The following is a 25404-nucleotide window of genomic DNA, read 5'->3' on the forward strand; positions in this document are numbered from 1 at the left end:
CAATTACGTACAGTAATCCCTCGTTTATCGCGGTTAATGGGGGACCAAAACCACCCACGATAAATGAAAAATGAAATCCGCGAAGCAGCGACCAATAAACATATACAGGTAAACAAAAAACGTTTTTCTTAAGAAGCAAAAAGTCCACAAACGGTCAGCGAGAAGCTGCAAAACAACAGCGAGTCACATAGAGCGACATATATAATACTGTACTTCATGGATATGGATTTTAATTTTTTTTATGAATATGTTTGAAACAAATCCCCAATGCACTGAAGCCACGATAAGCGAACCGCGAAATGTTTTTGTTTGTTTGTTTATTGCACATAAAACATATACAGTAATAATTTGACAGAAAATAAGGTAGATAAAAAAGTAAAAAGAAAGAAATCAGTCTTCATTCAACACAGTTATTATGTTCAAGGGAGTAGGATGAAGTAAAAAAAACTTATCTAGTCCTACCCCGTTATGTGTTTGTATCTAATAAATCATATTTATATCAATCAGAAAAGACAAAAGTAAGAAGAAAGAAGTCTCCATTTAGGCTCAAACTTTACCCTTAACCGTGATATTTTTATAACTTTTGGTTTGAATCGGGATTATATACATCTACACCCTGGCACTCTTGTGTCAATTTTCTCTTGCATTCATAATGGATATTTCAATACCTTTCTCTATTTATCAACTTAGTTCTGATTTATCATTATATGTATTCATTCATTCATTCATCTTCTGAGCCGCTTGATCCTCACTAGGGTCGCGGGGGGTGCTGGAGCCTATCCCAGCTGTCTTCGGGCAGTAGGCGGGGGACACCCTGAATCGGTTGCCAGCCAATCGCAGGGCACACAGAAACAAACAACCATTCGCACTCACACCTAGGGACAATTTAGAGTGTTCAATCAGCCTGCCACGCATGTGGAAGGAAACCGGAGCACCCGGAGAAAACCCACACAGGCCCGGGGAGAACATGCAAACTCCACACAGGGAAGCCGGAGCTGGAATCGAACCCGGTACCTCTGCACTGTGAAGCCGACGTGCTAACCACTAGACTACCGGGCCGCCCTCATTAGATTTAATGTTTAGAATTTATCATTTTAACTCTGATTGATGTAGGTTGTACTATTTTTTTGAATTTGTTTTTTAACTCAGCAAGCAATTTACTCATTTTTAGGTCTGTTTCGAGATTATTCCACTGATAACACCTTCGCTAGATACACTTCTTTGCTTGATGGTTGTTCTTGTTTTGAGTTTTTTGAATAAGTTGGTACCTCTTAATTCATAGTTGCTTTCTCGAATTTCGAAAAACTTCTGAATGTTTTGGCAGAGCAGGTTATTGAGTGCTTTGTACATTAATTGGGCGATTTTAAAGTGAACCAGATCATAAAATTTCATCGTATTTAATTTGATAAATAGTGACAGATCACTGTATACTGTATACTTCTGTTTACATCACAGACATACGTCTCCAGTTTATGAGAAGCCCTTCTCGCCTAATTATTACGTTTAATTTGATTGCATTATATCTCAAGTCTCAAATAGTTTTTCACCATTTACCAACCATTTACTCGAACCTGAATTGCTCATTTATTTAAAATACAAACTAGAGTTTACTTGAAGTAGACTGTTACACTGCGGTTTTTTACACCTTGTATACAGATTACAGAGATTTTTAAAATGTTCATATTGTTGCCATGCTATCTTTGGAGGAGACGACGGAAACTGTAAATTTAGATCTCTTTCTCTCTCTCTCTCTCTCTCTCTCTTTCTCTCTCTCTGCCTGCCGACAGACCTAAGTACCTATCAGCATAGGTTTGGTTTGACCATGTCATCCCAGCCCCCAATAAACGACACAAACATTTAAATTAAATATTCAAATGTAGTGTAGACTATCACGATATACCCCACCTGACATCTGCTGCATTCTCTCAATCTGTGATTTAAGTGGATGAAGTGTTTTGAAAATTCCTGTATCGATTTCAGGCAACCAATGTCTTTCTTAAGAAAGGAGGAAAATAGAAGCAAGGAATGGACGTGTTAAAACGAGGAAAATAAAAGCATGACAAATAAATGAAGGAAGGAAGAAAGATAGTACACAAGGAAATTAAAGGAACGACAAAAAGTATGGATATAGGAAAAAGAAAGGAAGGAAATCAGTTTGGAAGGGGAAGAAAGGAAAATGAAACAAAGGGAGGGAAGGAAGCTGATGTTGGTGTCTTGATATTGTTCCTGGGAGTTAACCACATGATGATGTCCACACATTAATATGTGATCTAACTAGTAAAGAGTTTGATGAATTAGATGCACCATTCAATAAAATCAGTCACAAACTCATTCAAAATTAATCTTGGCCCAGAGTGACATTTGAAATCCTCTAACAAATGTTTAAATGCTTTTTGTGCTTGCAATTTGCAATGGTGTACTCATTAACAAATATTATCTTGTTTCCAAGTAAAACAGTTTTAAAAATAATCGCAACAGCTCTCATGCAAATCATTTCTACTGCACTGTAAATGACAAACCCAATATGATATGATATATATCTGACAGTGCCAATCAAAACTGAGCATTATCATTTTTTTAAAGAGAGCTTTTTGGTTATATTTCTTGTCTTTTTAAGTGAAGGTTTACCCAATGTTTTATGATTCCCTGTTGGTCTTTTAAGAGTAGTAATAGTTGTGCCTGGTGCAGGATGTCGTTTCCTGGCCTGCCGTGGCTATTTATAAGGCGCCCTTTTAGCATTCCAAAGTCATTCTTGGCTCTTGCAGGATCTTGTGACACCCGTGAGAATATGAATACGTGTTACTGACAGGGTCAGTGTAGCTCAGTCAAAAACACCTCACTTGCCTCAGTGGACAAAAACATCACTCAGTGACAATATATATTTTATTAGCAACCATCTCACATTGTTATGTACAAATATAATACAATATGAATAAAAAATACAGGTATAATATTCCATAGATCAATTGCACTTTGAATGTCTTCCTTTGACATGTGCTCTCCTCCTTGTTCTTCTTGTGCTACTTGTCTGCTTGCACAAAGGAGGCGAAGACGCTGTCCTCCTTCGCCAGCAAAGCCTGGGGCTTATCATACTCCAGGATGATCCCGCGCTTCATTACAATCACCAGGTCGGCATTCAGGATGGTGTGGACACGATGCTGTGCGGCATAGAGGAGCACAAGGGAGGCCGCTTAACAAACAAGAGCAGTCCAAAACGTGTGTATGGGGAGAGAGTGCGTGTGTGTGTGTGTGTGTGTGTGTGTGTGTGGACAGGGAGTGGCCATTATAAACTGCTGTATGTGCTCTTACTGCAATTGTAACCACTGTTCTGTCAGCAAAGGCAGTCATCACCACTTTCTGCAGGATGCTCTCCTATGGATGCAGAAGAATTAAATTTTACATATACATATTATATTGTCTTTTTTATATATTTTACATATCATACACACACACAAACATTAATGGTATGGATCCATAAATTATACTTTTAGTGTCAGTTTAATTTTGCTCCCCTTACAGTTCTAAATGGGAAAATATAAACATGAAAAACTGTTCTGTTTCATGCAATTTAACGCCACAGTCTCCAACCATAATATCAAACATACACTGGTGCCTTGATACGAGCTGACTGTATTCCATGACTGTTCACGGAAGTCAAAACACCTATGTTTCAAATAATCTTTCCCCATTGAAATTAATGAGGAAGCCATTAATCCGTACCAGACCCACATTCCAAACCAAGCAAAGGTTTCACTACTGACTCGGTAACTTGGAGTAAGATACATTATTTTTCACAAAATGATAAATACATGCTTGTGAGTATTATTTTATATATTGGTCAGCCTGTCTACGAAGTTTTGCACGATTTGTAGCATTAAGCGAAACAGACTTTCCAGAGGGTAAGCTATGTCAAGTCAAGTCAAGTCAAATGTATTTATAGAGCACTTTCGAACAGCCATCGCTGCATACAAAGTGCTGTACATGGAGCGATTTAACATACACAATAAACAGTAAGACGAATCGGTAATAAAGGTGGTGGAAAGCACCAAGCAGTAAAATCAAGAACAAATCTAAGTCATGCTGAGTCGAATGCCAAAGAATACAAGTGAGTTTTGAAGAGGGCTTTAAAGATGGGCAGCGAGGAGGCTTGCCGAATGTTCAGTGGGAGGTCATTCCAGAATGACTGAAACACTGAAACAGGGAAAAAATGCCGTGGCGCGTTGGGAGAGCCAACGACCGTTAGCAAGCACGAGGCGACGGAGTCGAGGGCACACCACGCCTGAGCGATCGAAGTTTGTCTCAGATTCCGTTTCAGCTTCACAAGCTGACCACTGCGTTTGCCGCGGCTGCGGCGGCGGCGGCGCTTCCGTGAAGGGAGTGAGCGAACGCGGAAGAGATCAGCCGGCAGGTTAGCCAAGAACGGAGGTAGCGTCTTTTCACCACTGTCTTGCCAAAACGCGGCCGAATCTCCGACGTGTTGTTGAATCAATAACAACGATCGGCGATCATAAACCAACCGAGACGCTGTTAGGGAGGTAACAAGCGTGGCGAAAAGTAAAAAAAACCCGAAATGGTGGTTGTTTTAAATACACATCATGAAATTCATTGTGTTTTATTATGATTTTGTTTTGCTATTTCTCCCAAGTGCAAATGAGCAGTCTGAAGCTTCTGTTTTGAAGATTTTTTTTTACTCTCTGCTTATCTTCAATGGTGTTGAGCTGAATTCACTGCCACTTTTATATTGTTCATAAAGACACATTTTTGCTCGCGATCCAAAGCAAAAGGTTGGCCTGACTATGGTTTGTATCTGCAAAAGCTCAGAGTTCGAGACAATTTTATCTCAAGGCAACACTGTATTGTTAACTCATTCACTCCCAACGACGTTTTTAAACGTCTTTTCAGACTTGGTCCAGAATTGGCTGGTACTGAATGAGTTAAATGTACAGGTGCTCATCAAAACGTGTCAATGTCATGAAAACGTTGATTTAGTTCAGTAACACAGTACTATTCGAGTAGTGAAACTAGTGTAATGCATGTATTCATTCTACACAGACAGAAACATTGAAGTGTTAATTCATTTTCATTGAGATGGTTATATCTGAAAATGAATTTTTAAAAAAACACTCTAAAGGTAGTAGTATTTAATTTGCGCCTGTATATAATTTCATTGCAGTGTGCCGGCGTACCACCATGTAGTGGTTTTAGAAAATGAGTCACGATTTTAAAAAGAAAAACAAAATCTGTTCAATGCTTGTTTTTTCCCCTCACTCTCTTCTAATCGACTTGACCTAAGAAAGTAAACTGGCTGAGTTAAGTTAAAAGTTAAGCGCTGTCTGCTCGAAGGCATCAGTGGTGCGTTATTGAGACCACAAATGTCAGTCTTTGTCAAACAGCATTCAGGAGATGCTCTTACGTAAGCAGCAGCTGATTGCACACACTAGCCCTCAGGCTCTTATTTGCACACATTTCGTTCTCCCCTGCTGCAGAAGTAAGTACAATTTTGTTTTTTAGAATCGCCCACTTAGCTTTTGCCGCAAACTGTATTTCCTTGTGTTTTATAGTTGCCATTGGTGACAGAATATCACTCGGTGACCTCCACTCCACCCCTCCCTGGAACCGTTTTCTCCCTAGAAACATGGTTAGTCGTAAACACACACTGACCGTTGCCATGTCGATGGATGCCGTGGCTTCATCCATGATGAGGATGCTACTCTTCCTCACAAAAGCCCTGGCCAGGCAGAAAAGCTGACGCTGACCCTGGCTGAAATTTTCTCCTCCCTCCGTCACATTGGCATCTGGAGACATGTTCAAATTAAGAAGTGCAATCATCATTCATTTGTTAAACATCAATAATCTAATCAGACCCAACACTACGGCAAAAAAAGTACTACTACTAATAATCATCATCATAATAATGCTCCTTGGCTAGCCATCCAATTGCAGTGCAAATGTAAACAATGAATAAACAATTGTCACACTTATGGTTAAACTAAGAAATGCGTTTAGGGACGGAAGCAAGAATAAACTGAGTAAACTCTTACAAGCACAAGAGAACACGATGATGATGTTCCACCTGTGATTCAAACCCAGCATCTCGTGCTCGCAACTATGACGAGTTTCTTCCTATATGTCATGTAATGTCATACAGTATTGATGTAACTATACATAGATATACTGTAAATACAGAGAGACAGATAGACGTATAGATCAACAGAGAGAGAGAGAGTTGTGCTCATAAGTTAGTTGACATAGGATATGTAGATCCGGATGGATGGACGGAAAGACAGACACGACAAGTTATCGGTTGCCATTGTGTCGAGCCTGAGGTGAGCATCAAATGATGATGAATCATCACCTTGACTGCTTGTTCATGACACTTATAAGAGTATAGGGGAGATAAATAGCAAGCCCACAGCAGCTAAATAAAGTCGTAAGCATACCAGGCACTCGTCACGTTCATCACACTTATCGTGGAAGTCAGATGAAGGTGAGTGTCCCTCTACTAGATGTGATCTGAATATAAGACCGCCACCTGAGAACGAGCACTGTGCATAAACAGCCTTTGCAGGGCATTTGAAATATTGATGCTCATGTATTGTGATACAGTACAGCAGATGTGCGAAGGAGGGCGTCCGGGTAAAGTTTGGCACCTTTTTAGTGGTCATGGAAACAAACTAACCTTTGATTTTTCTGGCATGATACGATCACAACAGTGTATTTGACAGCACGCATGTCTTCACACACACACACACACACACACACACACACACACACACACACACACACGCACACACACACACACACACACACACACACACACACACACACACACACACACACACACACACACACACACACACACACACTAAAATAGATCCAACTATAAACTCACCCAGCCCTCCTGGAAGTGACTTAACAACAGGCTTCAGTTGAGCAATCTCCAAAGCTTCCCAAAGCATCTCATCCGTGGCCTTCATTTCTGGGTCCAGGTTGAACCTACACACAAACGCACCCCATACACAATAACTGGAACCAAAGCAGAACTCACACCATACATTAAATGTTAAACAATTACCTTCGAAAGCTTACAAGCTTCTGAAATATTTATTCGAAGACTGTGCCTAGACAATTAATTGTGAATGTGAACATGTACAGTGCGTGAGGCTTTCGATGTCAAATTTGAAAAAGTAATATCGGAATCAAAATCAGATCTGGATTAAACACAATTTCATCTTTTACGCTTGTATACACATTTGTTCAAATTGGAATCACATATAATTTTTACCACCAACAATTAATTATTGTCATTTCAAAAAATGTTAATGATATTTGTTTTAATATCATCAATACATTTAAAATAAAGCATATATTTGGGATAAAAACCTCCATTTACCGTGATTCAAAAACAAGTGTCAATATATCAAAAATAGTTGAACGGAAACAAACTGGCTGATGAAAACCTCACCTCCTGGAGGTACACCCTGAACTTGTCGGCAGCGAAAGATATACGCACAAATAACCGTTCATCATCACATTCACACTTACGGACAATCAATAGTTTTGGGAATGTGAAAGTGTGTCAGTGTAAGAAATCTCTCTGGGCCTTGTGGAAGGAAAGCATGGCGAGAACACACAAATCTGATCCGAGATTCAAAATCGGGACCTCTAAATTGTGAGGCTGCCAAACTCAGGAACACGTCCATTAGTTCCAATTCGACCATTGTGTCAATACAAGCAGGAAATGTGCTCCCTTGAGCAGATTATGATTCACCATAGAGGTTCCACTTGGAAAAAAAAAAAACCCTCATCTATTCCTGAAAGCTCGTACAGGCACTTCTGCGGTTGTCTAAAAATAACACAGGTCCTTTTGAAGGAATGTGACAAGCTCTCAGCTCCGTTCGACGCTCATGCATGAGATAAATAAATGCGGTGCAAATATGTCCTTGTGGGTCCTGGCCTTGCCGTGGCAAGGAGGCTTGTGTGTTCCAATGATCCAGAGAGCGTTACCGTCTGGAGCTTGCTCCAGGTAGGGTCTCCCTTGGCGGGCCGGTCTTCGGGGAGGTTCCAGACTAACACGGTCCCAACGGTGTGTCGGTACGCCGCTGAGATGGCAGCCCCATCATCCGACTATCCTGCAGAGGGCCAACAACCCACTCAGGAAAAATTTATTGTTACGAAACCGACCAGAAGAAACCAGACTGCCCAAACCAAGACAAGACATAGGAACGCCCCCGACCAACGAGTACGGATTGACCTACGCCTGAAGACACGCATTGCCACATGGAACGTCCGAACGCTTCTTCGGGCTGGAGCTCCTTTACTGCTGTCCTTGGAGCTCTCCCGCTACAAAATCACCATGGCGGGTCTGTGTGAATCAAGATGGCAAGGCAGCGGCGAAATTACAGCAGGAGAACACAGCTTCATATGGGGTGGCCCTGAAATCCGGACGGGCCTCCATGGAGTTGCGCTGACCATGTCCAAACATACACGGCAATCACTTATCAGCTGGATCCCAATTAACGACCGACTCCTGTCTGCACGGTTCCTCCACCGACATGGCAAGATGACAGTCATCGTTGCTTATGCCCCCACAGAACTCGCCGATGATACAGTGAAGGACACCTTCTTCGACCAACTCCATCAGGTCGTTAGCCAAACCCCACCACATGACATCGTCATCATCCTCACTGACGCCAATGCAACCTTCTCTTCTTCCTCCAGAGAAGGACCATCTCACCAAACCCCCACACAACCCATTGGCACCACCTTTGTCGATAACACCACAAATGATAACGGCAAACGTCTGCTTCTCCTCTGCCATTCAAATAACCTCTGTATCACCGACACATGGTTCCCCCGCAAGCAGATCCATCACTGGAACTGGTATAGCCCTGATGGAAGAACCCGGAAGGCGATAGACCATATCATCATCTCCCGCCGCTGTCGATCCTCCGTCACCAACTGCAGGGTCTTCAGAGGTGCACAGTTGGGCAACACTGACCACCGCCTGTTGGTTGCCCAGCTAAGACTTAAAATACGACCAGACCCATCTATCAGGCCACAACCACGCTTAATGTCTTCCAGACTCTGCGACCCCATCACTGCCTCCCCATATCGCCGCTCCATCACCAACGCCTTCACCGCTCTCGCCGTTGATGACGTCGCAGACTGGGAGTCTTTCAAACTAAAGGTCAACCAGTCTGCCCAGGATGTATTGGGAAGATCAAGATCTCTTCCCAAACAACCATGGATCTCACAGCTGACCCTCGACATCATTGACCGCCGCCGTGCTGCTCGCCTGCGCGGTGATATCACAGAGTACCGGAGGCTCAATGCAGCACGGAATGCGGCAATTGCAACTGACAGCACAGCGCAACGACCTTAGACAGGTCTTTCAAATGCTGCGCCAAGGCCGCATCGGACCACACATCAAGACCGCCCTCATGAAGGATGCCAGTGGAAATCGCATCACCACTGAAATAGACTGCCTTGAACTCTGGAAAGAGCACTTCAGCAACCTCCTTCATCACCCTCCAGTTCCCACCGACCCCCGTCTTGTTACTGCTGCCAACTCTACCACCCCCAACCCCAACTGCAAAACTGACCCAGTCACACTCGACAAGGTCAGAGCAGCAATAAAATCACTAAAAAATCACAAGGCCCCTGGAATCTGTGCCATCACTGCAGAGCTGCTCAAAGAAGGTGGTGACTCCATGGCCCAGTGGCTCACCCACATCATTAACCACGTGTGGGTGGCAGAACAGCCCCCCACAGACTGGACCCGAGGCATCATCCTGCCATTCTGGAAGCGGAAAGGCGACAAGCAACTCTGCAACAACTACAGAGGCATCTCACTGCTCTCCATACCCGCAAAACTGTTCACCCGGATCCTTCTCACCCGCGCCCTTCCTGCCATTCGAAGCCATCGCTGCCCCTAACAAGCTGGCTTCATGCCCAACCGGTCCACCATAAATCACATCTCAGCAGTTAGACTCATTGTTGAGAAGGTTAGAGAGTTTCGGAAGGACCAACATCTTTTTATAGCCTTCATAGATCTCAAAGCTGCCTTTGATACAGTCGACCACCTCTCCCTTTGGAACATTCTGAAATACCTTGGAGTGCCACCCAAAATAACCACATTGTTCCAGCGACTCTACAACAACTCAGAGAGCTGTGTTCGTGTGAATGGGAAGGACTCAGAGTGGTTGCCCATTAACAGCGGGGTCAGACAGGGCTGCGTGGCCGCTCCTGGCCTATTTAACGGTGTCATTGACCACCTTATGATCCAAGTCCGGGAGCAAGTCTCAGGCGTGTCGCTCGGCAACTTCCACCTGACCGACCTTGAATACGCTGATGACACCACCCTGTTCAGCAACTCCCTCCAACACCTCAGCAGTGCTCTCTCCATATACCAAACAGAAGCAGCAAAGCTGGGCCTCCAAGTAAGCTGGCAGAAAACCAAACTTATGTATATCGGTGACGGACCCAACCCCTCCCCCCTGATCTTTGGCACAGACGAAGTGCAATTTGTCAATTCCATCATCTACCTGGGCTCCACTATTACCAGCAGCGGCGATCTCAAGCCAGAGATTGACCGCAGACGCGCCCTCGCGGCCGCGGCAATGCAGTCACTGTGGCGGCCCCTCTGGCGCCACCACTCAGTGTCCCAAAAGACCAAGATGCGCATTTATAACTCAGCAGTTCTTCCCATCCTCCTGTATGGTGCAGAATCCTGGCCATTAAACAAGACCCGGGCCAAGAGGATCGACGGCTTTGACAGCAGGTCACTCAGAACCATCTTGAACATCAGCTGGCACCTCCATGTTTCCAACTCAGACCTCCGAAAACATACCCTTCAGCCCTCTGCATCCCGACTGGCCGCTCAGAGGCGCATCCGTTGGCTTGGTCATCACCTCCGATTACCCCCGGAACACCCAACTCGTGCCATCTTCTCATTTGATCCAGCGACAGCCGACTGGAAAAGGCCACGCGGCAGACCCCACACCAGATGGCTTGATGTCATCAGAGAGGATCTCAAACACCAGGGCCTTACCCTGGAGGATGCAGCGGACCTGGCCCATGACCGTGGTCATTGGCGGACCCTGGTGAAGCTGATCGGCTCTACGCACTGCGACGACCCAGCCGAATGAGACTGGGCCTCCGTGTCGCAAGAGCATTTATTATTATTATTAAATATGTTAAGGTCCTTCTGCGCCTGAAGTGTCACCTGATCTAACGTGAGATGACGAGAACATCTGCAGGTAAAACGGAAGTTTGTTTGTCTTCATACCGAATGGTGCCGCTGAACAGGATCGGGTCTTGCAGGATGATGGACAGACGAGACCTCAGCGTCTGCAGCGGCAGTTTGGCAATGTCAACGTCATCAATCACAATTCTCCCTGTCAAAGTCAAGAAATAATTCACATCGAGTGCATGATCAAGTGGCGCATCAAACACGATGGTCTGGGAGTGCAAACCTTCAAACATGTCCACCATGCGGAAGAACGCCAGGGAGAAAGATGATTTGCCGCTGCCTGTCCTGCCGCAGATCCCCACCTGCAAAACAAACACCCGACCTCAACGCTTCCTAAGTATTTTTGTTTTTCTCACCTGAAGTATTCTTGACCTTCTGTCCAGGGTTGATGTGCGCGTGGACGTTTTTGAGCACAGGTTTGAGCGCGGCATCGTAACGGACGCTCAGGTTCTGGATCTGGATCTCGCCACGTTGGGGCCAGCCATCAGGGACCTGAGACAGGCCTGGCAACCACAACAAACGCCGGCCGAGCATTAGTTGCACTGCAAACTAGACAGTTTATGGCGATTAATTGCATCTGGATTAGGAGTGGTTAGAGCCCAGTTGAAATGACTTTCAGCCCGATTTTTTCCAAAGCTGTAGAACTCCAAATTCCTTATGGATTTAAGGTGGAACTCACTCAGCAGACCCTCGTAATTCTCTGGTTCTATTTTGACGAGGCTGTTAATTCTCTTGACTGATCCCAGCTGTACTTCCATGTCTGCCAGGTTCCGCACCATCCAGTTCAGGTAGTTGGATACCTGATAGACAGAACGCATTCACTCAATGATCCTTCAGAAGGAAAACAGGGCCCGCGGTCTCACCATGAGTGCGTAGGTGAGGCCCAGTCCCACCAGTCCGGGAGAGAGCTGATCGTAGAGCGAATTTGTAATCGAAGAAACAGCCGCTACCAACACCACACAGGTCCCAACATATTCCTACGAGCAGATAGAGAATTTTCCGCTGATGTCATGAAGAGCTTAAAAAAAAATTACAATTGACGAGCATCCTATTTATTGCCAATGCAAATGCCAAATCATTTGTCCAGGGATCCATAAACAAAGTCATTTCCACTGGGACCAAATGCGCGAGCCCAAATTAAAACATCATAACAAGGTGGCATGTCATGAATGTGAACGAGAGGAACAAGACCGGGACAAATACAAGTAAGTCGTTACCATGCGGACCTCCAGCCACCGATTGGCAGCTGTGAGGAAAAGCGAGGCGATGTTGTTGGAATCTGTGAACTGAAGTAACCTCTGTCTAAACCTGGGCTCGTACCTGAAGGATGAGAAAACAGGTTTCATTTTGTAATTTCATCGGTAGTATTCTTTCTATGGCAAGGAGCCTTGGTACAGTGATGGCAGAATATTCCTCATGAGTCCGTTCAAAAAGATTTTATGCTCACCTGAGGGCCCTGATGGTGGTGAGACCCTCCACTGTCTCAGAGAAGTGGGAGAGCAGAGGCAGTTGGGTGCTGTCCTCTAGCTGCTGCAGGTCCCTTTGCAAAAGAGCGCAACGGAACAACAACTACTTCAGCCAAGTTCTGCAAAAGTACGGTAAGCTAATTGGGCCTCTCGTAAAAGGTAACCCTCTGTATGTTGCCCTTTACAGTCAAACCTCGGTTGTCGAACGTCTCGGTTCGCCACCAATTCGGTTTTCGACCAAAAATTTTGAGGAAGTGAAGCTTTTTTTATTTTTTAAAAGAGCGTGGTTTCGGTTTTCGAACAGCCTTCTGGAACGGATTATGGACAAAAACCGAGGTTTGACTGTATTTGAAAGAAAACAAATATGGTGTCTTTTTCAACACTTGTTCATCGTGTCCACACACTGACACACACACCCTTGTCAGTCTCACCTGGAAGCCACACGAAAGTATTTTTGGATGAAGTAGCAGGTGACAGCCAGCGGCAGGAGGGCGATGAGGAACACAGGAGTGACGTAGGAAATGACCCCCAGGGCGGACACACACAGCAAGGTGGAGCGAGAGAGACACTCCAGAGTGGTCGGAATGTGCTGATCGATCGTGTTCGTGTCTGTGGAGAATCGGTTGAGGATGTTGCCAAGTGGGGTGGTCTCAAACAACCTGGATTGTCAAAAGACAACAATATAGCTATTCATCCATCCATTGTCTTTGGCGCTTGTTCACATAAGATAAGATATCCTTTATTCGTCCCACACTGGGGAAATGTACATACTGTACACACACAATATTCAACCCGTATTGTTTTGTGTTTTTTGTTATTGTAAAGTGTCCTTGGGTTTCTTGAAAGGCGCTTAGAAATAAAATGTATTATTATTATTATTTTTGTAATACAGGTTACTTGTGAGCGGGAGCCTATCTCGGCTGATTGGGCAAGAGGCAGGGTTCGAGCTCAGACAAGTCACGAGTCAGTTGCAGTGCACACATTAAAAACAAACTAGGAGCCATTCACAATCACATTCTACTGTATGGGCAATTTAGAGTCTTCAAGGAGACTGATATGCGTCTTTTTGGAAAACGGGAAGAACTTGGAGAAATCCCCTTGCAAGCACAGGGAGAATATGCAAAGTACACAGAGGCCGGACTCAAATTCAAACACAGGACTTGTTACTGTTACTTGTTATGTTCTATAAAACCTTATTGTAAGACTATTGTACATGCTTGAAATTTGAAGTGGGAAGAAAGTGTGTGTGTGTGTGTGTGTGTGTGTGTGTGTGTGTGTGTGTGTGTGTGTGTGTGTGTGTGTGTGTGTGTGTGTGCGCGTGTGTGTGTGTGTGTGTGTGTGTGTGTGTGTGTGCGTGTGTGCGCGTGTGTGTGTGCGTGTGTGTGTGTGTGTGTGTGTGTGTGTGTGTGTGTGTGTGTGTGTGTGTGTGTGTGTGTGTGTGTAAAAAGTCTCTCTGGGCATTGTGGAAGGAAAGCAGATGGTGCTTGGAGTAATGGGGCGAGAAATCATGCTTTTAACTGTGCTTCTGTTTTGAATACAAACACACACATCAAACTCTTTCACAGCATCAAGCTGCTACACGGAGAGTTGTACCTCATGGGGGCCAGGGTAATCTTGTTCAGGAGGTTCTGGTGGAGCTCCTTGGCCACATTGAGGCCGGTCCATTCCACAGCCACAGAAGAGGCCAAACACAGAATAATGCCAAGGCAGCACAGCATGCTGAACACCAAAAGATACCACGAGTGACTGAAGCCACAGTCCTGTAACAGCACATACATGCAATTAAACATTTTTTTTTCATGATTACAGTCGATAAACCTGATGCTGTGAAAAGTACAGCAGTGTGTTGGAAGTCCTCACACATACACACACACACACACACACACACACACACACATACTGTACATCTATATAGATATCAGTGGCGGATGCTGGTCTGTCAAGGAGGGGAAGCTCTATTTGGGCCTATATCATAAAATGTATCCGTTTATTTATACGTGAATTCTTCTCTCCGTTCCTTATCAAGAAAATGATCTGATGTGTGAACTACAATAAAACCCACCAGAAATAAAAGATTAATTTGTCGCTAGTCGTTTTCAACAAATACAAACAAATAGAGTGTCGCTAAGATAATGAGAAGTCTCCAGTTCAACTCAGAACAGAACGAGAATTGAAAAATGCTCCCCACGGATGCTTACACCAAAAGATCGGTGATTGGCTCATTTTGCTGTCAATCACAAAGAAATTCAGCCTCAGACAGGTCATCCACTCATCATGCCGAAAAGCTGATACACGGCCACTGTCCATAAACTCCCAGAGACGCTGAGCGTCCGATGGGCGGGACAAAACCAGCATTTATCCAATGACTCGTCTCGTTTCAATGCATTGGGACAAGCTACACTGAACTCTCGAGACGCCCAGCGTCCGCACGGTCGATGCTCAGCATCCACACAATTTAAAGCACAGTGAAGCTATGGGAATGAATGAGAAGAGAGCCGCGTCGTAACCAGTAATAAGAAGCTGATTCAGAACAAAACTTGATCGCGTTGTAGCGCATATTTAGTCAATGACATGTACACACAATCGTATGTACACACATTTATTTGATCACTTATTTCCGGGGTCCTCACACGACGGCCCGCTGGCCGGATACGGCCTGCGGGCACATTTGACCCGGCCCTCTAACACTCCTGTTGTCCTCGGGTCAAAATGACCCGTCACTGTGTTAAAAATGCGCCCAAAAAACCCCTAAATGATAATTTTTTAACTTGAACTTTTATTACTTTTCCTAGATTGTCCCCAACTGCAGAAAAATTGAAATGTGTTTTTTATTCACATTTCCATGGAAGCTTATAAGAGAAAAGTACAAAGGTGGTCTTCGGGGCAAAATGACCCATGACACAAATAGCGTTGAAATCAAGGTCACAGTTATTTACACACCATAGAATGGTTCAGTGTTTTAGTCGTGTCTCAGCTCAATTAGTAGAACACGCGAACAAGACGGTAGCAGACATAAACAAGACAATATAGGTGGCATTCTTGTAGATGGCAGAACTCTTTTTTTGTGGATTTCAAGGGGCTATAAAGAGAGAGAGTTGTTTAGTTATTATTTATTTCATTAACAGTGTTATTATTTGTTTCCTGACTTTTTTTCTGTAAAGAACCTGGAAAGGGTTATTTGGTTATGTGTGGCTTTCTGGGAAACAATACATTTTTAAGCTCCCCTACGATCGTTGATGTTACAAACTGACACAGGCCCCCAATCAGAGAAGGGAAAAGTTATGTGGCCCTCACAGGAAAAAGTTTGGGGACCCCTGACTTATTTTTTGGGAAGCTGAGCTTCCCTTGCAGTCTTAAGCAATCACCTCTGATAGATGTACACTGTGTGTGTGCGCGCGTGTGTGTGTGTGTGTGTGTATAATATTTACTTCAATGACAACTCTGGCATTTCCTTATCAATTAATGGACAAACATGCTTACTTTGGATTGACTGGTTAGCAAGATTGATAATACAGTAACTGCTCACTATGCACGTGAATCCCCACTAGTAACATCAAACATCCACTTGTGTCATTTCGTTTGTCAAAGTGTTAATGCTAAGTGTGTAGTGTGCAACAGCAGTCTGGCAGCCGTACAGCGCGGCAAAGAGACAAAGGAGACAGCCATGGGTCAGTAATTACATTTGATAGCGGCAACTGGACTTGGCTGTGTCTACGTGTTGATTAGATACACTTGCAGGGACTCGCTGCACTGAAGTTTATCAAAGCATCCTTGGGCACCAAGCACATGGTTTATCTTACACTTAAGTTAATATGAAGTGTGTTAGAGTGGAAAAAAAAATAAGGGAGGAAGATGAGGTGCCGTTCAGAGTTTGTAGCTTCCACATGACCATGAGAAATGTGATCTGGTATACACACACACACACACGCACGCGCGTGCACGCGCACACACACACACACACACACACACACACACACACCACGACCTATGTATATATTTACACCTATAATTAAATATTGATACCTATTCTGGCTGACCTGAAGCAAATGTGATTGGAGTACTGTCTCAGTTCAACCTTCATGTTCTCATAGTCATTGTATTTTGTTTTTTCTTAATAGCAGCGTGTATGTGTGTGTAAGTCTGTCTGGTAGATTTTACACTGAGAATAACAAATGGTTGCAGTAAGTCGTAATGACTTTCACTTGTAAGGCTGATGAGACCCACTGTTCATTTATGTTTTTACATTTGTCTCACTTCAAGTACTGTATTGACATTCTTCCTCTTACTTTCTCCCTGTTTATCAGTGCATTCGTTTTGCTGTTCTAATGAAGGAGCTAACACGTGGTCGCTTCAGGGTTTGTTAAAGAGCACTCCATCTGGAGCTGGCAGTCAGTGGTTGCGCTGATGTTTTCGATTCCGTACGGCTCAACGGTGATTCAAAGATTTGCGCTTACTTGGTTAGGTAAATTTGTGGTGGCCCGCATTTCAAAAAAAACATTGACCTGAATGATTCGTTCACAGTGGAAGCAAGGAAAATATGAATACAAAGCAAACAGTCAAGCAATCACAGTTATAGTTTTGCATATAGCACCAAAATGGACAAAATATGATGTGATTGCTTCAAATGTTTGTTAGTTAGTGCTATGTTGCAAGGCTGCATTGTCACATGGCACAAAAAGGCGGTGTCAGCGACCGTCATACTAACTGTTTTTCTTTGATTGTTTTATATTTGTGATACGTTGAAGCGTACGCAATACACTATAAGACTGACTGCAGTTTGGACTTCATGAGTCAAGTCGGTTGAGACTTTGTGATGAAAGGCTATATCTAAATAGATTTGACTTGACTGCTGCAGCAAGAGCAGGTTACTGACAGACTATAGCACTTCCCAAATTCTTAACGAATTTGAGTTTTGTCACTGCGATAGGAAAGTAAATGGATTATAAACCGAGGATTGCAATTATGTTTACAGCATTATCATTACGATGATTTCACCCCGACGCACAGAATCCTCAGTTTTCCGGCCAACCGTGATTACGAACTGCGCGGAATGAAAACGGTAGACAACTGTGCATCAAATGTGGGTCTTATGCCATGACAGCATTGGGCAAACGTATGGACGTATAAAACACCCCAATACTTTTCACTCCTTCCCACCACCCTATCCCCCCCAAAAAACAGTTTTCCTCAACGTGGAGGTGGACTTTATTTTCTTGGCATTGTGATTCATCAAATTTTTTTCATCAGTATTTGTATGCTCTATCCGAAGGAATTCAACTAATATCTCTTTGTACACCGCTGGCCAAATATCTATGAAAAAAGTAAATAAACGTTCCTCTCCCTAACCTGAACAAGTGTACAGTTGTGCGCTGTGGCGTCCGACTTGGCCATGATGACACGTGACGTCCAGTGTGCCAGCCAGTAATCAATGGACACCATGAGGGTGTGTTTTAGTAGCTGTGACAGGGGGAGCAGCGTAAGAAGCAGGATCCCAGCCGAGGACAGGTAGGTGCCACAGGAGCGCCAGGGTATGGTGGCTCGTTGACGCATTACCTGCGACAAGTTGTCATCATCATCATCACTCTGCAAGGATTCTTCTGGAGACAAGAAAGAGATGAGTTCACTGGAAGGATGGAACTTACACAACGTGTCTGATAAAGAGCGACACCCTCCTCTTACCTTGAATGAACTTCATTTCTTTATTTAGCTGCGCTCTCCTGTTGCAAATCATTGTTGAGATCCCTTAGTCTCAAGAATCTATTTGCCAAATTGCTCAGATTGTTTTTCTACTCTCTGTCTGAATTAAGTGCCCCGCAAACCAAATAAAATATAAACAAAGTCATTAAATATAACTGCAATATCTACTGCTGCTTAGGTGTACATTGATTAGGGTTTAATGAATAGTTTCTCATGCCAATATCTATGCAGCTGGGACTTGTGCCACCAACCCAGATAATGTCATCATCAATCTGTGGCTTGGGTTCTTAGTTTTTGGTTCGGTAGAAATATTAATTCAGCTCCAGAATCCTATTCACAGTGCTGGCAACTACAGGAACAATGGGAAGCATTTTCTTGTACAAGCGCTTTTCTATGGCTCGGGTTCTCAAAGCGCATCATACTATTACTTCATCCACCTACTGATGACGCAGCATCAGGAACAACCGGCGATTGTGCTGCTTGCTTGCAAGACAAGACTCAATTGCAGCAGGGGAAAAAAAAAATACACTCAGCTGCAGTAAGTTCACGGGCTGAAAGCCCTTCTCCTCACCATGTTGACATTTAACTGTTTATTGGCAGTAGTGCTTTGACCCCTCACCTTCCTCATCCTCCTCAGTCTTAGCAGTCTCTCTGGAGTACATTGCTCTCCGCAGGTTTTTCCTCTCCATATCTGTCATGCTTGATGCCACTGTCTCCTGTGGAGAGGAGATGGGGCGGTGGAAAAACATGGACTCCCCAGAATACAAGAGAAAGCAATATTGTTTGCCCATTAGGGAAATACCGAGCCAATCTAGAGTTAATTACACAAAACAATAAATGTCTATGCGTTCGCTTAAATAAGCACCTGCGAAAGTACAGCAACAGCAATTCAAAGCAAAGAAGGATTAAATTGCAGTGCAGGTAGCTGCTGATCGATTACCGTCTCAAACTCTTGGTCCTGCCTGTGCATCAGCGTCTTCCACTGCTCAAAGAGCTCAGGTTCTGACTTCTGGATGTCCTTCAGTGTACCTTCAGTCTGGATGGTGCCATCTTTCATGGCAATAATCTTAAACACACACAAAATGCAGGCCTAATTTTATAGCTAACTCATTTAAATCAGCATATATATACACACACATACACATGATGTATCCAAAGGTCTCACCCAGTCTGCATGCAGCAGATACTGCAATTTGTGTGTGACCAGCACCACGGTCCTCTTCTCCTCTCTCAGCAGCTTGAGGATACCGTCTTGCATGAGATGGTCACTCAAGTGAATGTCTAAGGCAGAGAACGGGTCGTCCTGTAAAAAGACATTCCAAAGTGTGACAGGTTAAAGGAATACCCTTCATTGGTGTCTCCTTAGGGCAACATGGAGCTGCCAGAGCTAAGTCGTTTACAGCGGTCAATGGTCAAGGTCCAAAGGTCACTCGTCATTTTAATTTCTTACAGGCTTTTGTCCATCCTAGGGTCACTTCAGCAGATACCTTTTGCAAGGAGGGCGTATTATATCTCTGACCAGTAGCCACATTCCCACAAGTAGCTAAACCAGGTGTCACCAACATTTTTGAGGGTGAGAGCAACTTCATGTGTACCGATTGTGTGAAGGGCTACCAAATTGATACACGTCTGAAATAACATATTTGTCCAAAATACCTTCAATAATATGAGGATGTGTTATTTTTAATACTTGATGATTTAAATTGTCAGACTTTGATCGTGTTTCGAAATGTCTCACAGTACTGCCAATGTTTGCATTTTTAAATCATAATTTCTACTAGCAAATCACAATGTCCAGGCACTGGCGGGCTACTCAAGTGGTCTTCACGGGCTACCTGGTGCCCGCGGGCACCATGTTGGTGACCACTGAGCTAAACGTTACCCAATAAATTGCGCCCACCGGTTTCCGTAAATGTAAAACTATTCTTACTAAAAACTATGTCTCTGTCATTCAGTTTTGAGGCAGTGGTTGACTCACCAGAAAGACAACATTGGTCTGCTGATACAAGGCTCTGGCCACACTGATGCGCTGCTTCTGTCCCCCCGAGAGGATGACGCCCTGCAACAAAGGCAACAAGTTTCATGAGAGATGAGATGATATCAGCTTCAGGCACAGCCGGGAACAAATAACACCATTAAATGCATGAATGTGCCCAGCCTCTTGGGGTGAGACCATTTTATAACCTGCGTGGCAAAGCACAACATGAGCAACCATTGATCCAACCCCCTGCGAACGCCACCGTAACATCCTAACAGCGAAGTAATGATGACAAATGCTGCTGTCGTGCAATTCAAAGAGCCCCAGTTAAATGAGGAATGACCAGACGAGGCAATAAAAAGCGCCAAAGAGGAATCCAAATGAATTGTGCTGCGGGTTACTCACCCTCTCACCGATTTCTGTCTGGTCACCCTGTGGAAGGATGTCGATGTCAGGCTGAAGAGAGCAGGCCTCGATGACAGCTTTGTATCTGGTGGACACCAACACAAATAAAATACTGAAAAGGAGCTAAATAAGGTACCATACCCACAATATCACCCAGAATGAAACTGTGGCCTTGCTATTTCCTCTACTGTCCAATACAGTTGACAATGATGCATCAATAGTGGACCAGAAACTCAATAGCATTGCTTGGATTCAACACATGGTGCAAAAAAATCTGAATATTTACTATAGCTGTACTCTACATGGGTGATGACCAAAAATAAAAAATCAAAAACACTTGGGCCACAGCATGCAAGTTAAAAGGTGGTTTGTGATCAAATGCAAACTGGAGATAATCAGTTATCACAAATCATTACAGGCAACCAAGCCTAGGAAGCAGCTTCTAAAAATGGGCCGATAGATCCGAGATTATCATTATCATTATATTATAGTCATCATCAGAGATTAAAGCATATGAACCTTTCAAAAGGGCCATGACCAAATCCGATAAAGTTATTTGTTTCCTGAGCAGGCCCCAAAACATCTGCTTGTAAGTATTAACGCAGCCCTGTATCAGCAACGAGCACTTAACAATTTCTTAATGGCTTCGTGTACTGATTACTGTCTGACCTTTTCATTCAAATCATCCACTTAACACTCTGGCCAAGTGGGGAATACAACTTTGTGTTTGTGCTGAGTTACAACATTACTGCATTAGCCTGTTTCACTTAACACTTCTACTAGTGTTGAAATACAAATAATTGGAGTAAAACTGTAACCTCGGAGTGGTGCCAGATGTGGACCAAAATCGTTAATTCATTTAAACTAAATTTGACGGTCTTGACATTTTATGCTGAGAATGTCTAAAAAGACAAATTAGTCGTGGAAAAAAAAACATGGAGTTGCCTCTCCCGCGACTCATCTGATAATTTGGTAACAGAAAGTAGCCTGCGCTCGACATGGAAATGGGCTCATCAAAATTTTCATTTCCTGCTTCGACCCCCAGTGCATCTGCAAATTTGGTTTAAAAAAAAGTAGACAAAGTTTTACACTGGCTAAAAGAAGGTTTATTTTGCAATCTTTTAAGACATTTTTGTAAGACCAACGACTGTCAGGTGTTTGACGCCCTTTGTCGGTGAGGTGCCAAGTCAGGAGAAAATAAACAGCTCTATATTATCTTTCTGTGTCGACTCATCTTAACACGATTTTGGTGTAGTTGATCAAGGTGCAGGCAGACAAATTTGGCACTCCGTGGATGGGTCTTGCGGACGTCATGTTATTTCATCCATAAATATGACATGGGACAATCCCTCTGAAGCATATAAATCAATTAAATGAATTATAATCATCATCTTAAAAATCATTTCAATACCACCCCCGTCACTATTGCTGGGATGTGTGCAGGGGCAAGGCCAACAGGGTGGTGGCCACAGGCATCCACCTGAGAGGGGGCATCTACTTTCACTTTTTGGGTCTTTTAGCCCATGTCTCTGTGTTCACAAATGCAGAGGTGATTGAAAAGATAAGACAAAAGCAAAAATTAGATTAAGATTAAAGGATGAGTATACTTTATGCCTGAAAGGGAGAGCCATTACAAAAGCACAAAAGCAGCACACTTTTGCTGTTTTGTCTGTTTGCTGGAATCAAAGCCAGTTCTTCCACACACACACACACACACACACACACGCACACACATATGTTTTCCCATTTTACCTGGTTTTGATCATTGGCATCTCAAACGTGATGTTCTCTACGACGGTGGCATTCAACAGCCAGGGCTTCTGAGAAGCGTAGGCCACTGCACATCTCTTCCTACCAAAGATGTCAACAAACATGGTAAAGATTAGAAAGATTTTTGTCCGTAGAGACTGCTAGGTGAATTATGCATGAACAGCATTCAATTCCATTAAAAGGTTACTCAGTGATCATTAAGGACTGAGATGTGTTTGTCAAGTTGATGTGCAGCTCAGAGTCAGAGGAAACCTATTATCTTTAGTTTAGAGATAACCACAAAAATGGCTGTTTGACTGTGCTGATAATGATGATGCGTCGCCACGGAGACCGCCTTGGAAATGACATTGTGTGTTTCAAGAGCTCACCTAATGTCACCATCACCAGCTGTGTCTCTATCTGTGGGACTACAGGGAATATATAGAACAAACGCATGTACCAAAACACATATATAAACATTATTCTTCAAATCACACAGTACATCGGGCCTGTATTGATGAATAAAAAGCACTTCTTTGTACATGCTTTCATCTTAATTGTCCTTTCAGTGGTTTGCCTTAGAAACAACTGAATGAGAAATGTCTGCATCTCTTTTGAGATCCATGACAAAATACACCAAGGTATATCTACAATGCACAAATCCACATTGGATTATTCTGTATTATTAAAATGCTATAGAAGTATTCATTTTGAATACTTAGACTCTGTTTTTGCAAATAGGTAAAAATCTACAAATGACTCCATTACCACCTCAAAATGAATACTAATACTTTTACCTTTGTTAAATATGCAAGCGCACAATCAGATTCCTCAAATAAATTAGGGTCAAATTTTTAGATTGAAAAAAGTGTAAATGAAGACATTACTGAACAGCAACAACACACATATACGTACAGTATGCACACATACCTGGAAACAACCAATGTAAAATTTAAATTCCAGTTTTTAAGTGGTGATTTTAATTATCAAAAAAAAATATTCAAAGCTACAGTATATGGCCCTGTGTGAAAAAGTACTTGCCCCCTAAACCTAATTACTGGGTGGGTCACCCTCAGGAACAAAAACTGAAATCAACTCAAATCAGTAGCTGGCAATGAGTCTTTCACATCTCAGTGGTAATATTGTTGCCTACTCGCCCTTGCAGAATTGCTTTAAGTCAGCAACGCTGAGGGGGTGTCGAGAATCATCGGCCTTTTCAATGCCATGCCACAGCATTTCAATCGGATTCAAGTCTGGACTTTGACTAAGTCACTTCAAAACCTTGATGAGAACATTGGATGAGAATTTCAAACTATACAGGGCTGAGCTGCAATTAATGCTCAGTTGTGCATATGCTCTAATATGTTCGGGTTTTTTTTACAGTGCACATTTTCAGTTTGCAGTACTTGTTAGTGCAGATTATGAACCCTTACCCAACAGTTTGTGGACACCTAGAAGCGTTTATTTAAAAATTGTACGTTTTGGACATATTTACATACACACCTTTCATCACCCTCTGGCTCCAGATTGGGGAGGCTGCAAATAAAATCAGAGGAAATGTTATGGTTACAGAGAACAGAATACAGTAGGAGGTCACTATACGTTAACTCACACAAACTCATTCCGAGGCCATTAGAAATGCTTGGTGGGTTGCTTACGGCTTTGCACAGGCTCACTTGAAGCCTGCGTGTATTTTTAGGGCGCACCAATTGCCATTTGCCCAAAGGAGCTGACAGCTCACAACTGAGCGCTTTCCGATTCATGCTGATTTATGGCAACTGGGAAATGGCAGCCACTACACCTGTGAGGAAGTTAAATGTCATTGGCCATTTGAGAAGCAATGACGTGACACACACACCTACACACACGCACATGCACACACACACAACAAATGCATACAGACAATAGAGAGTTTTACCAGGTACAGTGATTCCAGCAGCGTATGAATCATACGAGAAATTATGCGAGTGTAATGATAAAACTGTAGTCCTGATTTGCAAAAGCAACCATCTTGATTCCCCACTAAAGGACAGTGGACTGAATGACATGATTAGAAATGAGAGAAAATGAGGTTTGCGTTTTTGATGTCACCATGTGTCTAGCAACCAAGAAAACATTGCATGAGTGTCAAGTATGAATATTAGCTGGTGGGTGAACATACTGTACATGTATGAAGTGACATTTATAATCTTAAATGCAAAGAAGGGCTCTCTCTTAAACCGATCTAAAAAAAATATGGTATATGAATATGCCATTTTTATGTTTTGCTTGGAAATGACTGAAATTCGTCATCCTTGTGGAATCAGCATGCCAAATACCACAATGATTTTGTAAGTGACTATAATTGAAAGTACTAAGAGGTGAAGTGTGACTTGGATGATCCTTGTACTCAAAAGCACATCCGATTAGCTTCATCTTCACCTCATCAGGATAAGGTGGTAAATTATCTTTCTAGCCATGCCTCAAGCATCTGTGCCCTAGTCTTTTATTTTCTGAACTTTTTGACATGCGTTTTGAGCAAGAACTAGAAATTTTAAATTAATTAATCTTCGTGTGTGTGTGTTTTAAGTCATACAAAAGGAAATCGGCGTATGTTCCACTGTTAAATTAAGTATGAAATGTCCCACATTTACAGTTGTGCTCATAAGTTTACATCATCCTATGGCATGTAAACTGACTGTTTGAGCACAACTGTAAGGACGGCGCAAGCCAAAATGTTCAGATGTCCTAGTACTACACAAACACTGAAGACAGAGTTGTGGACATGGACATAAAACAACATTTCCATATGGAGGACACACCGACATACAACAAAATTGTGTGTGTGTGTGTGTGTGTGTGTGTGTGTGTGTGTG

General features: G+C 43.2%; 1 protein-coding gene and 1 long non-coding RNA gene across 10 annotated transcripts in view; both read right to left on the reverse strand.

Annotated features, from left to right (window-relative positions):
• Positions 1 to 2869: 2869 nt before the first annotated feature.
• Positions 2870 to 25404, reverse strand: part of abcc8 (ATP-binding cassette, sub-family C (CFTR/MRP), member 8) — a 58845-nt gene continuing 36310 nt past the window's right edge. For 5 of the 9 annotated variants that reach the window (XM_052060027.1, XM_052060019.1, XM_052060024.1 and 2 more), the window contains 22 exons: positions 24053 to 24085; positions 22939 to 22977; positions 22553 to 22651; positions 20801 to 20885; positions 20396 to 20476; positions 19583 to 19720; positions 19358 to 19483; positions 19037 to 19133; positions 18067 to 18317; positions 14314 to 14480; positions 13152 to 13379; positions 12702 to 12794; positions 12472 to 12574; positions 12118 to 12231; positions 11934 to 12054; positions 11627 to 11757; positions 11478 to 11556; positions 11291 to 11399; positions 6893 to 6996; positions 5662 to 5795; positions 3310 to 3372; positions 2870 to 3158 (listed from right to left, as the gene is read on the reverse strand). In XM_052060027.1, the coding sequence (XP_051915987.1) occupies positions 3021 to 3158; positions 3310 to 3372; positions 5662 to 5795; positions 6893 to 6996; positions 11291 to 11399; positions 11478 to 11556; positions 11627 to 11757; positions 11934 to 12054; positions 12118 to 12231; positions 12472 to 12574; positions 12702 to 12794; positions 13152 to 13379; positions 14314 to 14480; positions 18067 to 18317; positions 19037 to 19133; positions 19358 to 19483; positions 19583 to 19720; positions 20396 to 20476; positions 20801 to 20885; positions 22553 to 22651; positions 22939 to 22977; positions 24053 to 24085 (2533 nt within the window). In that variant the 3' untranslated portion in view covers positions 2870 to 3020. Of the gene's footprint in view, positions 3159 to 3309; positions 3373 to 5661; positions 5796 to 6229; positions 6735 to 6844; positions 6997 to 11290; positions 11400 to 11477; positions 11557 to 11626; positions 11758 to 11933; positions 12055 to 12117; positions 12232 to 12471; positions 12575 to 12701; positions 12795 to 13151; positions 13380 to 14313; positions 14481 to 18066; positions 18318 to 19036; positions 19134 to 19357; positions 19484 to 19582; positions 19721 to 20395; positions 20477 to 20800; positions 20886 to 22552; positions 22652 to 22938; positions 22978 to 24052; positions 24086 to 25404 lie in introns of those variants that run through there. The other 4 variants (XM_052060026.1, XM_052060025.1, XM_052060020.1 and 1 more) reach the window with 4 other exon arrangements.
• Positions 3574 to 5650, reverse strand: LOC127597243 (uncharacterized). Its single transcript, XR_007961617.1, has 2 exons — positions 4927 to 5650; positions 3574 to 4851 (listed from the first exon to the last, which is right to left on the reverse strand). It is a non-coding gene; the product is annotated as an uncharacterized LOC127597243 (long non-coding RNA).

This window comes from Hippocampus zosterae, chromosome 3, assembly GCF_025434085.1.
Source record: "Hippocampus zosterae strain Florida chromosome 3, ASM2543408v3, whole genome shotgun sequence".
Classification (NCBI taxonomy): Eukaryota; Metazoa; Chordata; class Actinopteri; order Syngnathiformes; family Syngnathidae; genus Hippocampus; species Hippocampus zosterae.